The sequence below is a fragment of the Hirsutella rhossiliensis genome (genome assembly GCF_020360975.1).
Source record: "Hirsutella rhossiliensis strain HR02 chromosome Unknown scaffold00005, whole genome shotgun sequence".
Taxonomy (NCBI): Eukaryota; Fungi; Ascomycota; class Sordariomycetes; order Hypocreales; family Ophiocordycipitaceae; genus Hirsutella; species Hirsutella rhossiliensis.
In genome coordinates, this window is record NW_025408671.1 from 3,317,535 (window position 1) to 3,337,065 (window position 19,531).

Genomic DNA, 19,531 nt, shown 5'->3' on the forward strand with positions numbered 1-19,531 from the left:
GTGGTCACGTAGCTACTCTAGGACAGCATCCTATAAAGCTGCCGTCCTGGCTTTCTCTGCCAAATCGCCTTCGAATCGGCCATTCTTCCATGCTGCACCGCCTCACCCCTCCCCTTCTTGCGTGATGGGCAAAGACCACACTCTCACCCTCCCAGTGCGGCAGCGACAGGGTCTGGGCGAGGCATGGAAGAGAGGGATACAAAAAGAAGAAAGAAACCAACACAGAAATCGAAAAGGCTCGAGGAAGGGGCAGCTCGGCGTGTCCAGCGATCCTGGCAGGCTGCCAAGACGCTCCGTCAAGCCGGCCGTGACCAAGTCCTCTGCCACCATTGTCTCTCTTCATGCAAATCGGGGTATGTTGCTCTCGAATTTCCACGCCATAAACAGTAATCCTCAACCTTTGTACCAAACTCCGGCCGATGCAGAATAGGTGCCAAACGAAAATCTCTCATTCCAACCACGATCCTCCCCCTGAGTCGCCGGATGCCGGCTCTCGCTTGGTGCTCAGCGGCTTGTCCCGGCGCCGTTGGTCCGCGCAGAACCCGAGTTGGCTTCCTGTTTGCTGTTGCGAGCACGCAGCGTGCGATACATGTTGCCCAGTCGCTGGCCCGTGACGCTCTTGCTGGTATCATCAACCGGCCAGAGCGCCGCCAAGAAGTCCCTAAACACGTCAGGTTAGCATCGTCGTCGGTCAGTCATTGGGCCGGATCAAATACGAACCAGAAATTGTTCTTCAGGTCATCATCTCCTGCAGGGTGTGAAAACTTATCGTCGAGAAAGCGGCCAATCGCAACAAGCTCTTCGCCAAATATGTTCGCCCGTTCCTTGCTCGACTTGACGTTTTCCTTGGTCGTCGATAGGATCCTCTCGAAGTTTGCCCGGACCGGCTTCAGCAGGAACCAGATCATGGCATCGTTGTCCTTGTCCCTCTGGTCCTTGTTGTCGCCGATACGGCGGAGTTCGTCAAGCCGTCGAAGGGCGCTAGCTCTGCGTTCGTCCTGCGGCCGGGCCTCGTGGTGCTCTTGTTCTCGGGGGCCTGAGCGATCATCTCGACGGCGATCGTCGCGACGGTTGTCATCGCGATGGTGATCGTCCCGACGGTAATCGTCGCGGTGGCGCGGAGTGTCTCGGTGACGCTCGTCTTCGTCGCGGTGCCGGCGCTTGTCAAACCGATCACGATCTTCTCCGTGCATACTCGGGCGGCGCCCGTCGTCCGTGCGGCGATGCTTTGGGCTGCGACCGCCATCGTGCGAGGCATGTTTGCGCTTGAATTCGGGCCTGGAAGAGCCACGATCATCGGCATGGCTGCGAGGCCGATGATTGTCGCTATGCGAATGGTCCCTCTCCCGCTCGCGATTCTTCTTGACGCCGTGAGGCGCGGGCGAAGCCGTGCCGCTCCCACGATGGCCGTTGGCCAAGTGATGCTTCTTGTTGCGGTGGTGGCCATCGCCGGCTTTTGGACCAGCGCGGTCGCCGGAATGCTTCGTCTGCAGCACCGAGAGGAGGTATTCGGAGCGACGGACCAGATGCACAGCGCCCGGAGCCTTGAGCTTGTCGTTGGCTTTGGAGCGCTCCTCCTTCTTTCCCACTCGATGTTCCTCCAAGAAGAGCTTGCCCGCCATCTCGAGCTCGGGGTCGTCCCGAATCTGAACCCAGGCACCAAAGCCGTGTCTGTCGATGCCGATGAGAAGCATGGCGTCCTCTTTGGCTCCCCAAGGGCAGCTGTAATTGGTGCCCTTTGTGGCGTCGGCCAAGCGGAACGATCTCCACTCAGCTTGGCTCCGAATGGCCTGCCGAAGCAGCTGGAGTTGCTTGGGTCGTTCGATTGCCGTCTCCGCATTGACTTTCTTCAGCTCTCCGAAATCTATCAGGACGGCCTTTCTATCCTTCTTTGTAAGGGCCTTGCCGGTCCTCTTTTCCTCGTCGGCAACCTTGCTGTTGTTCTCGTCCAAAGCCTGCTGAGCAGCCTTGATGAAGTCATCGAGCACAGACTTGACAAACTCCGGGTCTCTCTCAACAAGCTTGGCCTCTTGAATGATGTCGTCGCTGCGATGGTCCATCGATCCGAAGCGAAAGTAGGCCTTGATGAGGTTTCGCTGTTCCTTGTCGTTCAGTGGGCGCTTCGGATCGGCCAGGAGGGCTCGCTGCTCCTCTTCCTCTTGCTGCTGCTCCCTCTGGCGCTTCTTGAGCCGATCTGCACGGTCATTCTCCTTGTTGCGGCTCTTCATGGTGGCCCTGCGAGGTGCGTTCTCAGCGGCGAGCCTCGCGACATACTCCTCGTGCTGCCGGTCTTTTTCCTCGGCTTTGATCTCCGCCAACTTGTCGGCAGGGATGATCTGATCCCAGTCCAGGTTGATGTCGTCCACCTTGACGTCGGTAATCTGCATAAAGTTTTCCCAGTCGATGCCGCCGCTGCTGAGATTGATCTTATCGTCCACCTTTGTCTTGGTGATCTCGGCATTCTCCAGAATCGAGTCAATGTCGAGCTGCTCGAGCCGCTCCTGGTTTCCGCTTTGTTCAAACATCTTGGAGGACCGCATCTTCAAGACTAGCTGGATATCCTCGGACGACGAAGGGCCTTCGGTTCTGATTCCCTTGTGGTCCATTTTTTCCTTGAAAGCCGCCTTGCCGTCGTCAGTGACGCCCGCCTGGATCGTCAAGTACTCCAGAAGTAGTTTATTCCGGGCCCGTTCCAAGACCTCCTCTTCGACCGTCTCTTTGGAGACCAGTCGATATATGTTGACCGGCCTCTTTTGTCCGATCCGGTGAGCTCTCGCCATGGCCTGCAGGTCAGCCTGGGGGTTCCAGTCCGAATCGAAGATGACAACAGTGTCGGCAGTCATCAGATTGATTCCCAAGCCACCAGCCCGGGTGGAGAGGAGGAAGCAAAAGTCATCGCTGTCGTCCGCGTTGAAGTGATTGATTGCCATCCGGCGCGGGCCTGCTGCGATGGTGCCATCCAAGCGCTGGAACTTGTATCCTCTGAGTGACAGGTAGTCGCCGAGAATGTCGAGCATCTTGACCATCTGGCTGAAGATGAGGACACGATGGCCGTCCTTCTTGAGCTTTGAGAGGAGCTGGTCGAGTAGCATCATCTTGCCGCTGCTTGCGATGAGGCCCTTGATTTGGTCTTCGCGGCGAGTGCTCCCTGCCAGGACGCGTTCCTCTGCGCCGGGAAACATGTATGGATGGTTGCTGATTTTCTTGAGCTCCATCATGACGTTGAGAAGCGAGTTCTTATGGCCGCCGGTGGCGTCACACAGAGCGGCATAGTTTCTGGTGAGGATGTTCTTGTAGTAGTCCAGTTGGACGTCGGAGAGCTCTACACGAATGATCTTTTCCGTCTTGGGCGGCAGATCCGACTCAACAGTCTCTTTCGTCCTCCGCAAGATGTAGGGTGCAATGGCTTTGTGGAGATCCTCCAGCTTCTCCTGAACGTCGTTGGCAGCGAGGGAGTCCAGGTCTTCGTCAATGTTGACCTTTCCAGGGTTCAGGAAGTCAAGTAGCGCCGAGAGCTCCGCCAGGTTGTTCTGAATGGGCGTGCCCGTGATCAAAACCTTGCAGGGAACGCCGAAGCCCACTAGTCGAGAGTAGAGCTGGGAGTCCTTGTTCTTAAGGCGATGAGCCTCATCGACGGCAAGGGTTTGCCACTTGATGGACTGGAGAAACTGCCAGTCTTGCAGGATGAATTCGTACGAAGTCACCAAGACATTGAATTTTGGCTTCTTCGGATTTCCTCCGACGATCAGCTCGTTCTCGCGGATGATATTCCGCGCCTCCTCTGGGCCGAGGTAGACGACGTAGTTGAGGTCTGGAGCCCACGTGTTGAAGGTGTCGCACCAGGCAGGGATGACGCTGAGCGGTGCGACGACCAGAGACGGGCCCTCTTGGCTCCGGTTGTTTCGCAGCCAGCTAAGGAACGACACCGTCTGGACAGTTTTTCCAAGGCCCATTTCGTCGGCAAGAATCACATTGTTTCCCCGGACCCAGTTGAGGCAGAGAAAGTTGAGGCCCTTAAGCTGGAACTGGCGAAGTTCGCCGCCTTGGATGTAATCCGGCTGTTCCTCCAACTTGGTCATCCTTGACCGAGTCTCCGGGTTGGCCTCGCGACGGTCGGATTGCCACGACCTCGAGGCTCGATCCAGGTACTGATCGATCTTGTCTTGGAAATCGGCGCTGATGTCAGAGGCCAGCTCCCACGTGCACTCTTCGTAGGTCAGGCCTTTCCACTTGACGAAGTACTCGGTTTCTTCGTCGCCGTCACGGACGGCAACAACCCGTTCGACTTTGGTGAAGTCCTCAAAGGCCTCCTCAACCCGCTCACGATCAAGGAAAAACTGCTCCTTGCTCTCCGGGGGCACGTCGTATCCGAATCGGACCTCGAGTTCTTGTTCAACAACCTTGCGGAAATAGTTTTCCACCTTTCGAAACCCTCGAACGTTGCGGAGACTCTCTATAGTCTCCCAAGTGTCATGCAGGTGAGACTTGCCTTGCCACTTGACGAAGTAGTCGAAGTCGTTGCGGCTTGAGTCGTACAGCAACTCAGATCCATCCTTGACCCGATGGCGCACTACCTTTTCGATGTAGGGTGAGTCGTCGACGTAGTCGGCAACGTAATATGCCCCGGCTTGCTCCAGGTCTTCATCGTCTTCGAAATCGCTCTCCTCATAGGCCCCCTGCTGTACTTGCTGTGCAGCACGACGGTTGGACCATCTCTTCTCGACAAACGCGAGCGAAGGCTGCGACTCTCGTTGGAGCCTCGCCTTTTTCTGCTGGCTCTTTGCCCGCGCCCCACCGTAAACATCGGAGTCGGAGTCGGATTCGTTGGTGGATGGCTGCAGAGTAGGTGTGCCCATCTTAGAAGCTAGAGCTCCGATGTCAGCCGAGGCTCCAAGCGGCAAGGACGAGCAGAACCGAAGCTTACAGAGCTGTGACTGGTTCACACGCCGGCGCTTGGTCTGCCGACGGGTGGTTGGTTCGATATCCGAGTCGGAATCATCAGACTCAATCTGGCCACGCGTTAGCTTTGGACTGCGCGTCACGTCCATGGCGGAGAAAGCACGAACGAGCTGGCGTGTCTCTCTGGCTCGAGTCTGCAAGTTTGACGTTAGCTTTGGCCGCAGGAGCAATGGGATGTTGGGACAACGCACACTTCGCCGCAGCCCATATAGCTCTGGATTTGCCTTGATAAAGTCCTCCTCGACAACGGGGCTTTTGCGCTTGGGCGGCCTGGGAGAGTCGACAGAGCTTTCGCGGTCGGGGACGACGCCATCGTCTCTTGGGGAGACGACGCTGTCCTGCATCTCAAAGTCGGCGTCATCGGAAGCATCACCGCCACTAGATCCGCCATCGGTCCCCGACATGTCGTGATCCTCGTGTAAGTCATTCGAGGCCCCGCCGTTGGGGTCTTGGACTATGGAAGGCGATGAAGGCTCGGCGTGGGGGCTTTGGGCATCGGGAGCAAGGCTTTCGCTTCGGCCACGTTCAGAGGACGCTGCCGAAATCGAGGCGTCTTCGGGCGACAAGCGTCCGTTGACAAAACCCCCCTCGGTAGGGGGGAACATGGTGGCGGCTTTCGCGGTTTCTGCTGGCTAGAGAGTCGACGGCGTCAGTAAGAGAGATGCAGGTCTGGGATTGCTGCAACAGGTCCATGGCGAAACAGTGATGTTTGCGACGTGGAAAATGGCTCAATATGCCAGAGAAAGGGCAAAACAATGGAGCAATCCGTGTTATCGCATCGGCGTGCGGAAACGCGATGGCGAGGCTGAGAAAGACCGTGGCGAGCGATTGGGGACCATTGCAGGGAAGGGTGACCCCGAGAGTGAACGCAAAGCCATCAGGGAAAGCTCCAGCCATGGGTTTCATCGAACCGAGGAGCCAAAGGTGCCATACGAGAGCTCCTCGAGCCAATATAGCAAGGCAGCAGGGTGTCGAGTCGAGGCTGAAGCGGCCAGCGGCGGCAAAGCAAAGGGCCCATGGCACGGGCAGCAAAGCAAGGGAAGAGGAGCAGCAACTTACTAGTCATTCGCAGATGACGCTCAAGCAACAGAAAGCATCTGAAAGACGGCCGGATGAAATTCCGAGGGCGAGGTGGAAGCGGCGCCGGGAAGGGTTGTCGAGGCTTGGTGGTGGTGAAGGGACAGAGCGGGAATGGTCACAAAAAAGGACTGGTGGAGAGAAGGCAGGAAAATTGGAGGCTGAGGTCGGGCGAGGGCCCCGGGGGCTCGGGCGTGGGCGACAGCTGGTAGAAAAGGGTGCTTGGGCGGTACCAAGACCGAGGTACCTGTAGGTAGCTCGCTTTTGGCCTCTGTGCGCCACGCCACCACAAGCGCCAAGTCGTTTTTGGCCCGCCAGTGACACCTGAGCAGGCCTGGAAAGTCCTACGGCAGGCTGGCAGAGTACCTGGGACAGCTGGCGCGTGGAGGGGAACCAGTGTACCGCCGAGTACCTCTTTGCATCCGTATGTACCTAGCCTTTCTCCACGGCGGCAGGCTCACGTGATGCAGCCATACATACCTACCTACCAACAGTGCATCGGTGCCTATTCTCCCCCATTCACCTCAAATGTGCTGTCGTGCGCAACAATGAGTAACTCTTGGTTTGCTTGCATCGAGTCACAAGCCTGCGGTTAATTAAGCGTCTCACTACACGCTTGAGTTTGATGGCTTCTCTCAATGCACAGTGTCTGACTGGAGATCATTGATGCACAAAGTGTATTTGCTACTGAAGGGTCTCTCGCGCATAAGACTAGCATTGCTCGATTGAGAGTGGCAGGAACAGAAAGGAGAAAGGATGATTTCGCATCAGAACTCGACTCCTACCTCTTGACTCCTACCTTGAGTTTGCTGTAGCGGAGATGCTCTCCTAACAAGGCCAACTGTGGTCAACCTTGTGCCGCGCCTTGACGGCTATACCCAATTTTGCCTCTGTACGGAGTAGCAAACTTCCTGGTGCCTGAAGCAAGCACCGGCCCATGCCCAGACCGCGTCAGAGCGTCGGTGGGAACGGCTCCGGTCCGTGACGAGCGATCCGGAGGGAAATGACACTCATTCCAGGCCTTGTCAGGCTTGGGCGTATGTGACTTGGCGTGTTGCATCCTCGAGGCACCAAACTACCTAGATCTAAGAGAAGTACACGGGAAGCAGGCGTTGTAGCTCCAAGGCACAGCAACCTGTAGACCACCGCTGAATGCTCGGGTTTGTGGAAACGCCCCCCGGCCCTCCCCTCTTCCGTCGAGGCCGTTGTCCCGCGCTGGGATAGCGCGCAGCCCAAGCCAAGGGTACCCGTGCCCGCCCGCCCAGCCGCTCCAGCTACTTGCCCACGGCTCCGTGCCCTAACGCCTGCTTCGCCAGCGCCCGCCGATCCCCCGCCGGAGTGCCCTGCCCCGCCAAACCGACGATTCACAGGGCGAGAAAAATTGATGACCACGCACCGGGCCGCTCGATGCCACCACAACTTGCTTTCTTCTCTCCTCCCCTCTTCTCATCTTGACCCCTCCTCCGCCCCCTCCACCTCGTCGCTGCCGCTTCGCAATCCTCCCGACTCGCCTTGAGCGCACCGCGTGCCTCGTCTCGTCGCACGCACGTGGTGGTGTCCGTCTCACGTCTCCATCGCCTGCTTCACTGCCCCGCCGTCTCGTTGTGCGCCCACAATCACCGTCGCCCATCATGTCTGACAAGCTTACTCGGTACGCTTCAACGACAGCCTTTGGCCCGTACAAGGCTTCGTGTTTGCTAACAGCCGCCTTTCCAGTATCGCCATTGTCAACAATGACAAGGTCGGTTGCTTTCCACCCCGCCACCCCTCACTCTCACCGCCCTCGCCAGGTTTCCACCATACTGACTGACCCCTCCCGCAGTGTCGCCCTCGCAAGTGCCGCCAGGAGTGCAAAAAGTCGTGCCCCGTGGTCCGCAGTGGCAAGCTCTGCATCGAAGTCGCCCCCGAGTCCCGCATCGCCTTCATCTCCGAGTCGCTCTGCATCGGTTGCGGCATCTGCGTCAAAAAGTGCCCTTTTGACGCCATCACCATCATCAACCTGCCCACCAATCTCGAGAACCAGGTGACGCATCGCTATGGCCCCAACAGCTTCAAGCTCCACCGTCTGCCTATGCCTCGGCCGGGCCAGGTCCTCGGTCTGGTTGGAACCAACGGTATCGGCAAAAGTACCGCCCTCAAGGTCCTCAGCGGCAAGCTCAAGCCCAACCTGGGCCGCCACGACAACCCTCCGGACTGGGAGGACGTCATCAAGCACTTCCGCGGCTCCGAACTCCAAAGTCAGTCTCGTCACGTATACTGGTGCGTGGTGCTTCGCAACGCTGACGCTTTTCAGATTACTTCACCAAGCTCCTCGAGGACGACCTCAAGGCCGTGGTCAAGCCGCAGTACGTCGACCAGATTCCCAAGGCTGTGCGCGGTCCCGAGAAGAGCGTGCGTGCCCTCATCAAGAGCCGAGCCTCGCTTGGAAATAGCAAGGAGGTTGCGGATATCCTCGAGCTCAACCACATCATGGACCGAGACATCACCCTTCTATCTGGTGGCGAGCTTCAGCGTTTTGCCATTGGTACCGTCTGTGTCCAGAAGGCCGACGTGTACATGTTCGACGAGCCGTCTTCCTACCTTGACGTCAAGCAGAGGCTGAGCGCCGCTCAAATCATCCGCTCCCTGCTGCGTGACGATGACTACGTCATTGTCGTCGAGCACGACTTGTCGGTACTCGATTATCTCTCCGACTACGTGTGTGTCCTGTACGGCCAGCCCGCCATTTATGGTGTCGTCACCCTTCCCCACTCTGTCCGAGAAGGCATCAATATCTTCTTGGACGGACACATTCCGACCGAGAATTTGCGTTTCCGCGAGGAGTCTCTGACCTTTCGCATCGCCGAGGGCACGGATGATTTTGCCATTGACAAATCGCGTGCCTTCAAGTATCCTTCCATGGACAAGACGCTTGGCAACTTCAAGCTCCACATTGACGATGGCGACTTCACCGACTCCGAGATCATTGTCATGATGGGGGAGAACGGAACTGGCAAGACGACCTTCTGTCGCCTCTTGGCGGGCGCCCTCAAACCCGATAGCAAGGCCAGCGTGCCCGAGATGAGGATCAGCATGAAGCCCCAGACCATCACCCCCAAGTTTGAGGGCAGTGTTCGTCAACTCTTCTTCAAGAAGATCAAGCAATCGTTCTTGAACCCGCAGTTTCAGACCGACGTGGTCAAACCTCTCAAGCTGGATGACTTCATCGACCAGGAAGTCAAGAACCTGTCCGGTGGTGAACTGCAGCGCGTTGCCATTGTCCTAGCCCTGGGCATGCCCGCCGACATCTACCTCATCGATGAGCCGTCGGCCTACCTGGACTCGGAGCAGCGCATCATTGCCTCGCGCGTCATCAAGCGCTTCATCATGCACTCCAAGAAGACGGCCTTTGTCGTCGAGCACGACTTCATCATGGCCACTTACCTCGCCGACAGAGTCATTGTCTTTGACGGCAAGCCTGGCATCGACGCCCACGCCAACAAGCCCGAGTCGCTCCTGACCGGGTGCAACAGCTTCTTGAAGAACCTGGACGTGACGTTCCGTCGCGACCCCACCAACTACCGCCCTCGAATCAACAAGCTGGGCTCTCAGCTCGACCAGGAACAGAAGCTAGGCGGCAACTACGTGAGTACCTGTGCCCGATATTTCCGTGACGCAAGGCTAACACTGCTGCAGTTCTTCTTGGAAGAGTCCACCGACAAGAGCTCTTGAAGAGGGCGGCAACGAGCATGACAACACCCGCGGTCGCCGCAATGCATGTCGTGGCGTTCAAAAGCAAGCCTCGCGAGGGACGCGTGGCTTCGGACGCCGCCTAGACCTGGGGTTGTGTGAGGGCGGCGCCGGCGAGGACGACGATCCGGACGAGTAACCATGGCGACGGCCGTCTATCCCCTGTTGTCTGGTCCTGCGGAGAGTTGGCTTGTGCCTGGAGGGCTGGGCCAGCTGCGTACGTTGGAGGCACGCTCTCGGTCCGGTCGAGGGACCGCGGCTGGGGAGCGAATGCGCTCCATCAGCGCAGGCCTTGACGAGCTCCGCAGATTCAGGGACAATGGATCAAGAAAGGATGACTGCCGTCCGCTTCCTAGCCTCGCGGGAAGCATACAAAAGAAAGTCGGGTTAGAAGCCATGTTACTTTGAATAGAAATACACGGATCGTCGAACAAAAGTTGCTGCATTCGTACGTGAAGAGTGGAGTTGCAGCCTCACGCGCCACGGTGGCTTGTTATTTTCTCGTGCAGGCAGAAGCTCTGGGTTACGACCAGGCTCCGATGCGAGGTGGTTTTTGGGGGTTTTTTTCACTATATCTTCCATTCTACTCCTACAGGAATTCCTCCTCCACCTAAAACTCATCCCCTACTCCGTAGATGAGTCCACTTTGCCAGGCCCGCTTGCGGCAGATCTCGATCCAGCGGTGCCGACAAACAACAACTCAAGCGCTCTCGCCTACCCTGAAGAGCATCTTCTGCCCTCTCGACTCTCGATTGTTCAAATGCACAGAATACCGCCAGATCCATTGCCCTCAAGTGCGGGCGCCCTGCTAGTCCCCTTTCCCCTACCCCTCTAGCACCGCGGGCATCGCACCGCCTTCGACGGGCGAGGCGCCGCAAGATGCCTCTCACTCCTCGATCTCTCCCTCCTCGCTTCCGCTCCTGACACCCCTCACCTCCTTGGTGACTGCGGGAGAAGATTTGACTCGCGAGCGCGCCTCGCGTTTGGGAGTTCGCTCTCGAGACGTGTCTCGCTTGATTCTCTGCATAAATAAGTTAGTCAAGCTGTCATAAAGATAGTAGGGCGTCTTCATAAAAGGGCCATGCCTTCGAGTCCCGAGTGTCTTTCCGCGAAAGCCCCTCCTCGTCATCCGGGCGTCGGCGTCGAGAAACTGTGGAGGTCGGAGGCCGTTCATCTCCGTAGTTGAGTTCGTCGACTGAGCGGGCATCGATTGGGCGGCGAAACGATCGCTCGCGGTCGTCTTCCCTGTCCCTGCGCTCCCGGCCATAGGGCGCATCCTCGCTTCGACGGGGGCGACTGTAGCGATCGTAGTCGCGGTCTCGCTCGCGGTGGTCACGGTCGCGCTCACGGCGGGGCGGCGGGGGTGGGCTCAGGCGAGCACGATCGCCGGCGGACAGGACGTTCTCTGCCATGGCAGACTTGCGGTGGTTTCGCTCTCTCTCAGCACCAGCTCTGCGCCTGTCGGCTTCATACGGGTCTGGCTCTGGGCTACGACTTCGTCGAGAAGGCCGTCTGCCTCGATGGGATCTGTCGCCTCTGGACCGCTCTCTGTTACGGTGAGACAAGTCTCGTTCGCTCGAGACACGGCTGTCGCGTCGATTGCCTCGCTCCGGCTCCTCGTCTGCCTTGTCCTTGAGACGACGCATGTGCCTGTCGAACGCGTGCCGAGCGGAATCCTCTGAGCCCACGGCTTGAAACTCTGCCGATTTCGCGACCCGGGGTCGCACAGACTCCCACGAGTCGTCCATCACTATCGGAGGCTCGAGGCGTTTCATGTGCGATCGCAGGTTGTCAAGTGCGTGGCGCTGATGGCGGTCGGGATGTCGATCGTCCTCGCGCTTCGCAGCTCGCTTCTCGCGGAGCTAAAAGACACGGTCAGAAAAACAGTCCTCAAAGCAAAGCAGCGCGAGCGGGGCATGACTCACTCGTTCAAAGATCAGTTGCAAAAGGGCTTGATCAATGTTGGCCGTTCGGCGATCCTCCCTCATCACCGACATGAACTCCTCTGGAGTCGTGTTGGGCGTGAGATCGAACCGTTTGTCCTGAAAGATAGCAGGGTCAGATGAGGCTTCTTGGAGTAGAAAGAGTAGGCAGGTGTAAATATTCACTTCGAGGACATCCAGCACGTCGTTTCGCGGACCGCGCAGTGCTCGTTCTTCCTCCTCGACCATGTCCCAGAACAACAGGAGCGGGGTAGGACCGTCTTGGCCCAGCATATTCAGATAGCGCTCGTCGTTTTCCATGAGACGGCAAACCTGGCTCCACTTGGAGCCGGCTTTGATGTGGCCGTCTCGTCGGAGCTCGGCCAAGAGGCCCTTGAACACATCTCTGTTCTGGCGCTCGCGCCTGAATTGCATCTTCTTATCATGCTGCTTCTTTTCATTCAGGGCGCGCTCCAGGGACTTGATGTGGTCCTGGAACTTTGTCAAGATGTCGCTCATAACGAGAACCTGATACTTGGGGTCGCTCTGCGTGGCAGCCGAGATGATCTGCGAGCCGTCGTCCCAGCGAGTGTATGCATTGATGTGGAGCTTTGGCAGGAGCTCCTTGAGCCCGTCCAAGGCCGCCTTTCGCTGGGCAATTTGCGTTTCCTTGTTGTTCTTCTTGAGCTCGGCGACGTACTCGCTGAACAGCTGTTGACGCTCGCTTTCGTCGTCGGTGGAGCGGAAATGGGTCTCGCCTTCAATCATGGGCCGAGCCGTCTTCCATCGAGTGATGTGAGTGATCTCGGGATGTCGCTTGAGCATGGTCTCGAAGTCGGCCCGCAGCTTGGCAAGCCTCTCTTTGGCTCGCTCTTGTTCGTGAAGGACCATGTCCTGGCAGTACTTGACAAACGCCTCCCTCCTGGCCTTGGGCTGCTTGATGGCGCGAAACTGAGGGTCCTTGGCTGCGGTTTTCAAAGCCTGCTCCCAGGTCCAGTCGTGCTGGACTCCATGGCGACGGAGCGCCTTTGTGAAGGCAGCAACGGCCTCCTCCTTGGTGGCATATTCAGGGCCGCTTTCGACGGCGGGGACGAAGGATCGTGACAGCTGGCGATTTTCGGGGAGCGAATCTCGCGAATCTCGCATGCCGCGTCCCTGGTCACGGTAGCCGTGACGGCTGCCGCCACCATGGCCTTGGCTGTGTGCTGCGGGCGCGGTAAAGGAGTTGCGACTCTCGGGGGTGCCAAGGGCGTTCTTGAAAACGTCGGGCATCTCCCAGGAACTCTGCTTCGTCTCGGTGTTGTACCAGTATTTTCTTCCACCCTCGGCAGTGTACTCCTTCCAGGGCTGGTTCGCCAAGGCGCGCTGAAGGGGAGCAATTAGCACCCAAGGTCGCAGTGATAAGCACACGAATCAAAACGAGAACTCACCTCGGCCGGGCTCATCATGTCTTCGGGCTTGGTCCACTGCGTCACCTTTGTCGAGGCGTTGTAGTAATAGGCGCGGCCATCGGGCGTGTGGTGCTCTTGCCAGGCCGAGGCTGGCGGCCCCGGGAAGCCGTTCATCGTGTGACGCGTGCGAGGCGTTGAGAGGATGCTCTTGAGACAAGCGGCTTGGGCGGGCGAACACGATGCAGCCGAAGCTTTGCGTGCGTGGAGACAGAAGCAAAGAGCAGCTTCAGCGGCGTGTTTGTTTTTGCGGTGGTGTGAGGGGAGAAAAAAAGTGACAGGCTGCGAGGGTCAACGGGCGGCAGCTGGCAAGTGGCTTTGCTGGTGAATATTTGGGGCGCACGGGCCACCTAGAGCTGCTTCGGTGCCTTGGGACAACCTCAGGTACAAGGTACATCCGGGGGCCCCCCACTGAGGCCTTGAGGCTGAAAGCCTGGGGGCGGCTTGGGGGCCCCTGGAGAATTGAGCGGGGCAGCGCTGCGACCCTCTGTTATCCGCTATCGCCGTGGCATGCGACAGCTCACTGATTACGCATGGCAGGCTGGGCCGATGGCGGCCTGAGACGGCTTTGACCTTTGATTCCAAAAAAATCGTCGTCGACGACGACGACGAAATTGATCTGACCCAATGCGCCCGCGAAACCATCTTCGAGTAAAGAATGCCCGCTCGGCGACGGATGGGCTCCGAACTTGAAACTTTGCCGCCATCAACCATGTCCGACCGCGACGCCGCGACAACCGACGACGTCAGCGGCCACCAGGCCCGAGACGCAGCAACCAGCTTCGTCGAAGCCTCCTACTTAACCTACCTCGTCCCAGCCGAGACCGATCTGGACCTCGACAAGGCCTTCAAGGACGTCGATGCTGCCAAGTCCATACTCGACTCGATACCCCAGCGTGATACCCTCTTCTTCGGTGCGTCCCTCTCCCCCTGTCTTGCTCTCCTCCTCCTGGCTCTAACGCCCCGGCGACCAGACGAAACCGTCAATGTCCTGCTCGTCCTCAAGGTCCCCTGGCTGGGGGAAAATACCCTGCAGGCCCAGCTGCGCCGTCTCGTCATCTCGCTCGAGGCGCAGGTAGTCAACAGCACCGTGCCCGGCCGCGACTCATCCCCCGCCCCCGAGACCATCTTCGTCGGACAAGTGCGCGACGTGAACGATCCCTTCATCGTCGTCGACGAGGAGGAGGAAGATGGCGAGGGGAGCGGCTCCGACGACGCCCCGTCCCAGCACGTCTACGCTGTCTGGAAGCTGCCCGTCCCGCTCGCCCGCCCCCGCGTCCGCCCCCACGACTCGTCCATCATCTTCACCGCCTCGGCGAGTGTCAAGCCCGAGCTCGCGACGGAGCTCAACACCCGTGGCACCGGCTACCTCCAGAGCGGCCTTCCCACGAGCGTGAACTTGCTCGAGTCCTTCTCCGGCGACCCCGCCCTCGGCGGCGTCCGGCCGCGCCTGTCTGCGCTGCGCGTGTCCAGAGTCGCCCCCCTGATGAGGAAGCAGGATCTCGCCGCGCACATCCGCTCTCTAGCGCACCTCAGGCTCCCCGTCTTCCCCGTCGCCCACTCGAGGATACGCTTCTCGCGGCCCAACACGGCTCCGCCCAGCCCGGCCATCATTGCCCTTCTCGAAATCGACTTCACCCCGTTCTTTGACAGCGAGATCCTACTCGACGAAATCAAGCTCCTCACCCCCGACGCCGCCGTCGACAGCCTCAACGACGAGGCCGCTATGAAGCTACCCCAGATCTGCGTCGCCCACGACCACGTCACCTTTCTCTATCTCATCAGGCCCCACGACCCTGAGGCCGGTCAGAGACCCGTGTCCGGCACCCTCGACATCTCCATCTCCGCCTGCGTCCAGGTCACCCCCGGCGTCTGTTTGCCGCGCCTCTCCATGGCCTGGAGCGCCGCCCTCGACTTCACCACCCCCGTCAACCCCAGCTTTGCCACGGCGTCCGTCGACACGGGCATCCAGCGCGCCCACCGCCCCTCGCAACTCTCCATCAGCAGCCCTCCACCCATGACCCCCGTCGCCGCCCAGCCCCCCGCCCTCCATCCCGACGCCCTGCCAGCCCTCGACGCCTCCGCCGCGCGCACCACCGAGGCCGCCCTCACCGACCTCGGCATCACCATGTCCTTCACCGGCCCCGCTCGGCCTGTTTACCCGGGCGACATCTTCTCGTGGACCGTCTACGTCGTCAACCGCTCCAGCGAGAAGAGCGCCCGCCCCCCGCGCAAGCTCGCCCTCGTCGCCGTCCCCAAGCGCCGCCGCAACGAGGTCAGGCCGGTGCGCCCGCCCTCGACTGCCTCGCGGCGCCTGGGCGAGAAGGAAGTCGCCGACGCCGTGCTCGACGACAACGCCCTGCACGTGATGCAGAAGAACTCCATGATCGACGTCTCTGACGTCCTCTGCCTTAGCGCCGACACGCGCGTCGGGCCCTTGGGCCCTGGTGCCTGTCACGTCGTCGAGCTGCAGTTTCTCGCGCTGCGTGAGGGCATTGTGGAGGTCGAGGCGATCCGGGTCATGGACCTGAGCTCTCAAGAACACGTCGACATAAGAGATCTGCCGACCGTCGTAGTAGAACCGCCGGCTGCGTGAGACCTGAATGTTACTCGGCTTCACCCGCGTCTGATGCGACGCCTTAAGAGGTATCATGCTCTTCTAATCAACTCAATACTCAAGCCATGCTCCCTTACAACGATGCAACGCCACTGATGCCATGCTACTTTGTCCAACCGGTACCCAATCGCTCAAGCAGATGCCCAGAAACTCCATCGCAGCCGTCAGTCATATGCGCTTGAGTAACCAGCTCATCCAAGTTCATCGAAGTCGTCATCCCACCCAAGTTGCTTGTAAATAGACGTCTTCTTCGGTGACACCTCTTTCCACGCACCAGGGCTTCCGTTGAGCCCTGGTCTTGGCGCGCCTCGCTTTACGGGCGTCGCAGCGATTGCCTCGCGCAGCATCGAGGGGCCAGATTGCCCTTGCGCCTCACGCGCTTTATCGTTGACAAAAGGATTTTTGCCTGACTCCCTCGTCATAATCGGGGATGAAGGCGGCATCGCAGGCGTTTCGTTGGCCGGCCGTCGTATAAAGCTCGCCTGCGTCGACGGCCTCATGGGCGTGCCTTCGACAAGCTCCACCGCCGGGGACGCGCTGCTTGTGAACGCATCTCTGTGGCTCGCTCGAGGTCCCGTGGACGGAACTAGACACCCGATGCTCGACGGGGGAAACAAGTCATATGTGCTGTCCAGGGGTTCATTCTCTTGGAACTCCGGCTTGCTTCCCAAGACGTCTCTGAAACGATTGTTGACCGGCGTTGCCTTGACTTGGACAGACGGAGCGAGCGGCATTCGAGACATCCTCTTCTCTGCGTGGGACATTAGCACGTTTCGGTCCAAGGAGGCGTGTAGGCACGTACTCTTCGCTGACAGGCTCGTCAAGACCCGGCGTTGATCAGCCTCGGCCATCGCCCTGCCGACCACATCACGATTAGGCTTCCTCAAGGCCGAGATTGCGTTTTTAAGCTCTGCCTCGACCATGGCCTTCTTGTCTGTTTTGGCATCCTCCAGATTAGACATGCTCAAGCCGCGGGATAAAGCGGGTGGCTTTTGAGATGGCCTCGGCTCTCCTTTGGGAAGCGTCTTCAGCGAGGCCGGCTCACTGCCTTCTCGCTTGACGCTTGAGACCGAAGTTGAGGTTGCAGATCGCAGGAGCGCGATGGCGTTGCTGGGACCCCTCGAGACACTTCTGCCAAACTGTTGTTCTGTAGACAGCGCACGCTGTAGAGTCCTTCGGGAATCGGCCGGGCCATGGCGCTTGGCTGCAGCGCCGGGCTTCTGCCCGCGTTGACTAGATGGGCGTTTGGACGACTTGGATTTCAGGGGAGTTAGAATGACGGGCCCTCCGAGTTTGCGGTTGATGGCATCGCAGAGCCCCGGCAGGCGTGCGGAAAAACTGATGTTCATCAGCGGAGGATTCTTGAGGCGTGTGATATAACGTACAAGGGAAGAATAACGTCGACGCAAAAGTCCCGCAGGGGCTCAGAAGAGGCCTTCTGTTGGGCCTGGCCATCGACCACACTGCGCGTCACCTGCGAATCCTCCAAGAGCAGCTGCTCGTCCGAGGCAGTGGACTGCCAGATTGTCAGGCGATCGGCATGGACGTCTACCAAGACCGGAAGATTGTGCTTGTTGCGCTTCTTCTGCGGCGGAGACGGAACCAGAGTCTGGTCCTGCTGAGGCAGGGGCTCAAGTCCTGGTAGCTGAGGCAAGCTGTTCTCGCCGGCGGCTTTCAACGGTTCCAGAGCCAGTATCTCGAGGATGATGATCATTTGGAGCTGTGTCTCTCTCGTGCGGAGCAGCGACATGTGGGACTTGATCTGGGCTGCCGAGTGGCTGGTCTGGCCGTCGCCCAGCTCTGGCTTGTTCGCAGCCCACCATTTGCGGACGCTCTCATCCTCGAGGGGATAGAGGCCATTCTTGCCTATTTTCGTCTTCTTTGATCTTTGTCTTCTTTTGCTCCCTTCGTCGGAGCTCTCGGCGTCGTTCTTCGCCTTGGAGACGACGTCCGGGATCGTCTCCCGATACTTCTTGTCGATCTGCACCGTCGTGAGTATCAGGCTCTTGAGAAACTCTATCAATTCGACCATGTCCAGGTTAGACTCGAGGTCTAGGTGGAACGCAGAGCGGGCCCGCGCCAGAGGCCCCTTCGCAAAGTACGCCAGCGATCCCTGGATGCTGTTAGTCATGGCTGAGCGGATTCAAGAAACGATGCATACCAGAGATTTGTACAAGGCGTCGAAATAATGTGTACGGATGTTGTTAAAAAGGGTGTCCGCCGTATCTTGAGGCGCAGGGGCAGCTGTCACATCCTCATTGTGAGCGACACCTGCAGTCGGGGTGATGGCTGCGAGTTTGGCCTCTGTCTGTTGCTCCAGCTTCGTCGCTGGGAGCGGAAGCTGGCCCTGAGTCGCATCCATATGGGCAACGCCGTCACGATTGGCAGCGTCCTCGATCGCCGGCACGGACACAGATCTCACCCGCTTTCTCACCAAGGACTGGATGGCCTCAATCGCCGCCCGCTTCTTCTTCTGCTCCTTATGGATCTGAGGCGTCGTCAAGGCACGCACCGTATCCTGCCCTCTTCGCTCGGGGTTCGCCCGCCGGAGGCGTTGGTGAGAGACCGCCGTTGCCTTGACAGCCAGAGATGTGAGGTCGACCCAGGGCCCCAACTGGCACATGACGTAGAGTCCATTACCCTGTCTCTCGAGGGCATACACGGTACCCGCGGGTTCGTTTCGCGCAATCAGGACACTCGGTGCGGAGCCGAGGCGGCTCTCCAGGTCGAGAATCTTGACGTGGGACTCGTAGAAGCGCGAGCGAGGTTGGCCGTGGTCGATTGCGGTGAAGTCTATGCACGCCAAGGGGAGATGTTCTCGCGGCAGAAGCATCAAAGGCAGCAAGAGGCGTGGCTGGACGTGCAGCTTCGGCGGATATGGCTGTGCACGGGCAAGCAATTTAGACACGACTCTTCTCAGTCAGGCCGAAGGCCAATATGCACCAACCTTGACGGCAATTGACGGCTTCATCAAGTCGTCCATGGCAGCTGTATCCGCCATCTTCGTCCCGTGGCCCCCCGGTGAGGCGCCGCGTGCTCCATGGTCGCGGTTCAAGCTGCCCTCTGAGGTTGGCGTCAAGATGCCAGACCGCGGACGCGACGCGTCTGCGCCGAGGGCCGGCGGCGAGGACATGGAGAAGCTGCGGGGCGAGAAAGGAGAAGAAAGGAAAGGAAAGGAAAAAACGCTATTCGTCCCGTAACATTGTCTGTATATGATGGTTCAGTACTGCGTTGCCGTGCCCGACAGCACCAAGGTTTGGTGGCAGCAAAGAAAGAGGCTTGACGCCGAGCGGCCGGCCGCTTTTGGCGTCGCTACAATCGGGTGGAGACGCGTGTGGAGGGGCAGCGGCAGCGGCAGCGGCAGCGGCAACAGCGCGTGCTGATGTCATCTGCGCGTGTACTGTAACTTAGTCAACCGTCTCACTTCGTCGCATCTCAACTTCGATCGATTTGACGACTCAGCTTGCCCTGGTCGGGGTCATTAATCTCAGATGAGTCCCATCTTAGACAATCCACAACAAGGCTCCTCCCGTTCGATCATCCCGCCAGCCCTTTGCCCCCTTCATCCAATAACTGTGTCCACTGTCCAGCCGTTGGCTACTCTACGCTTCAACCAAGGCAGCCTCAGACCCGGTCCCTGCTGACGAGTACGCCGTAATAGCGGTCTGTTAAGAAGCGGGCAGGCCCTGGACGGCCTCAACGCGCAAACGCCACGAAAGTGAGACATCAGCCCAGAGCCGCAATGGTCACCTCGAAAGGCGGGGGGCGTCGCTAGAGGG

General features: G+C 59.0%; 5 protein-coding genes across 5 annotated transcripts; 2 read left to right on the plus strand and 3 right to left on the minus strand.

The window, feature by feature from the left end:
- Positions 1–504: 504 nt before the first annotated feature.
- Positions 505–5,564, minus strand: HRG_05724 (chromo (CHRromatin organization MOdifier) domain-containing protein; the record flags this gene model as incomplete). The annotated part of the gene is made up of 6 exons (XM_044864195.1): positions 505–661; positions 721–1,141; positions 1,196–4,864; positions 4,925–5,009; positions 5,067–5,093; positions 5,151–5,564. 6 exons carry the CDS (start codon positions 5,562–5,564, stop codon positions 505–507), a joined length of 4,773 nt encoding a protein of 1,590 aa, XP_044720727.1.
- Positions 5,565–7,667: 2,103 nt separating this feature from the next.
- Positions 7,668–9,747, plus strand: HRG_05725 (ABC transporter domain-containing protein; the record flags this gene model as incomplete). Its single annotated transcript, XM_044864196.1, has 5 exons — positions 7,668–7,687; positions 7,753–7,777; positions 7,859–8,273; positions 8,330–9,660; positions 9,712–9,747. 5 exons carry the CDS (start codon positions 7,668–7,670, stop codon positions 9,745–9,747), a joined length of 1,827 nt encoding a protein of 608 aa, XP_044720728.1.
- Positions 9,748–10,651: 904 nt separating this feature from the next.
- On the minus strand, positions 10,652–13,252 carry HRG_05726 (FF domain-containing protein; the record flags this gene model as incomplete). Its single annotated transcript, XM_044864197.1, has 5 exons — positions 10,652–10,786; positions 10,851–11,627; positions 11,691–11,807; positions 11,874–13,052; positions 13,118–13,252. 5 exons carry the CDS (start codon positions 13,250–13,252, stop codon positions 10,652–10,654), a joined length of 2,343 nt encoding a protein of 780 aa, XP_044720729.1.
- A 595-nt stretch (positions 13,253–13,847) lies between these two features.
- Positions 13,848–15,731, plus strand: HRG_05727 (TRAPP trafficking subunit trs65 domain-containing protein; the record flags this gene model as incomplete). The annotated part of the gene is made up of 2 exons (XM_044864198.1): positions 13,848–14,049; positions 14,110–15,731. 2 exons carry the CDS (start codon positions 13,848–13,850, stop codon positions 15,729–15,731), a joined length of 1,824 nt encoding a protein of 607 aa, XP_044720730.1.
- A 212-nt stretch (positions 15,732–15,943) lies between these two features.
- On the minus strand, positions 15,944–18,885 carry HRG_05728 (DNA replication regulator SLD3 domain-containing protein; the record flags this gene model as incomplete). Its single annotated transcript, XM_044864199.1, has 7 exons — positions 15,944–16,503; positions 16,555–16,899; positions 16,945–17,090; positions 17,138–17,865; positions 17,914–18,080; positions 18,132–18,633; positions 18,700–18,885. The coding sequence occupies 7 exons, from the start codon at positions 18,883–18,885 to the stop codon at positions 15,944–15,946; spliced, it is 2,634 nt and encodes an 877-aa protein (XP_044720731.1).
- Between the last annotated feature and the right edge of the window lie 646 nt (positions 18,886–19,531).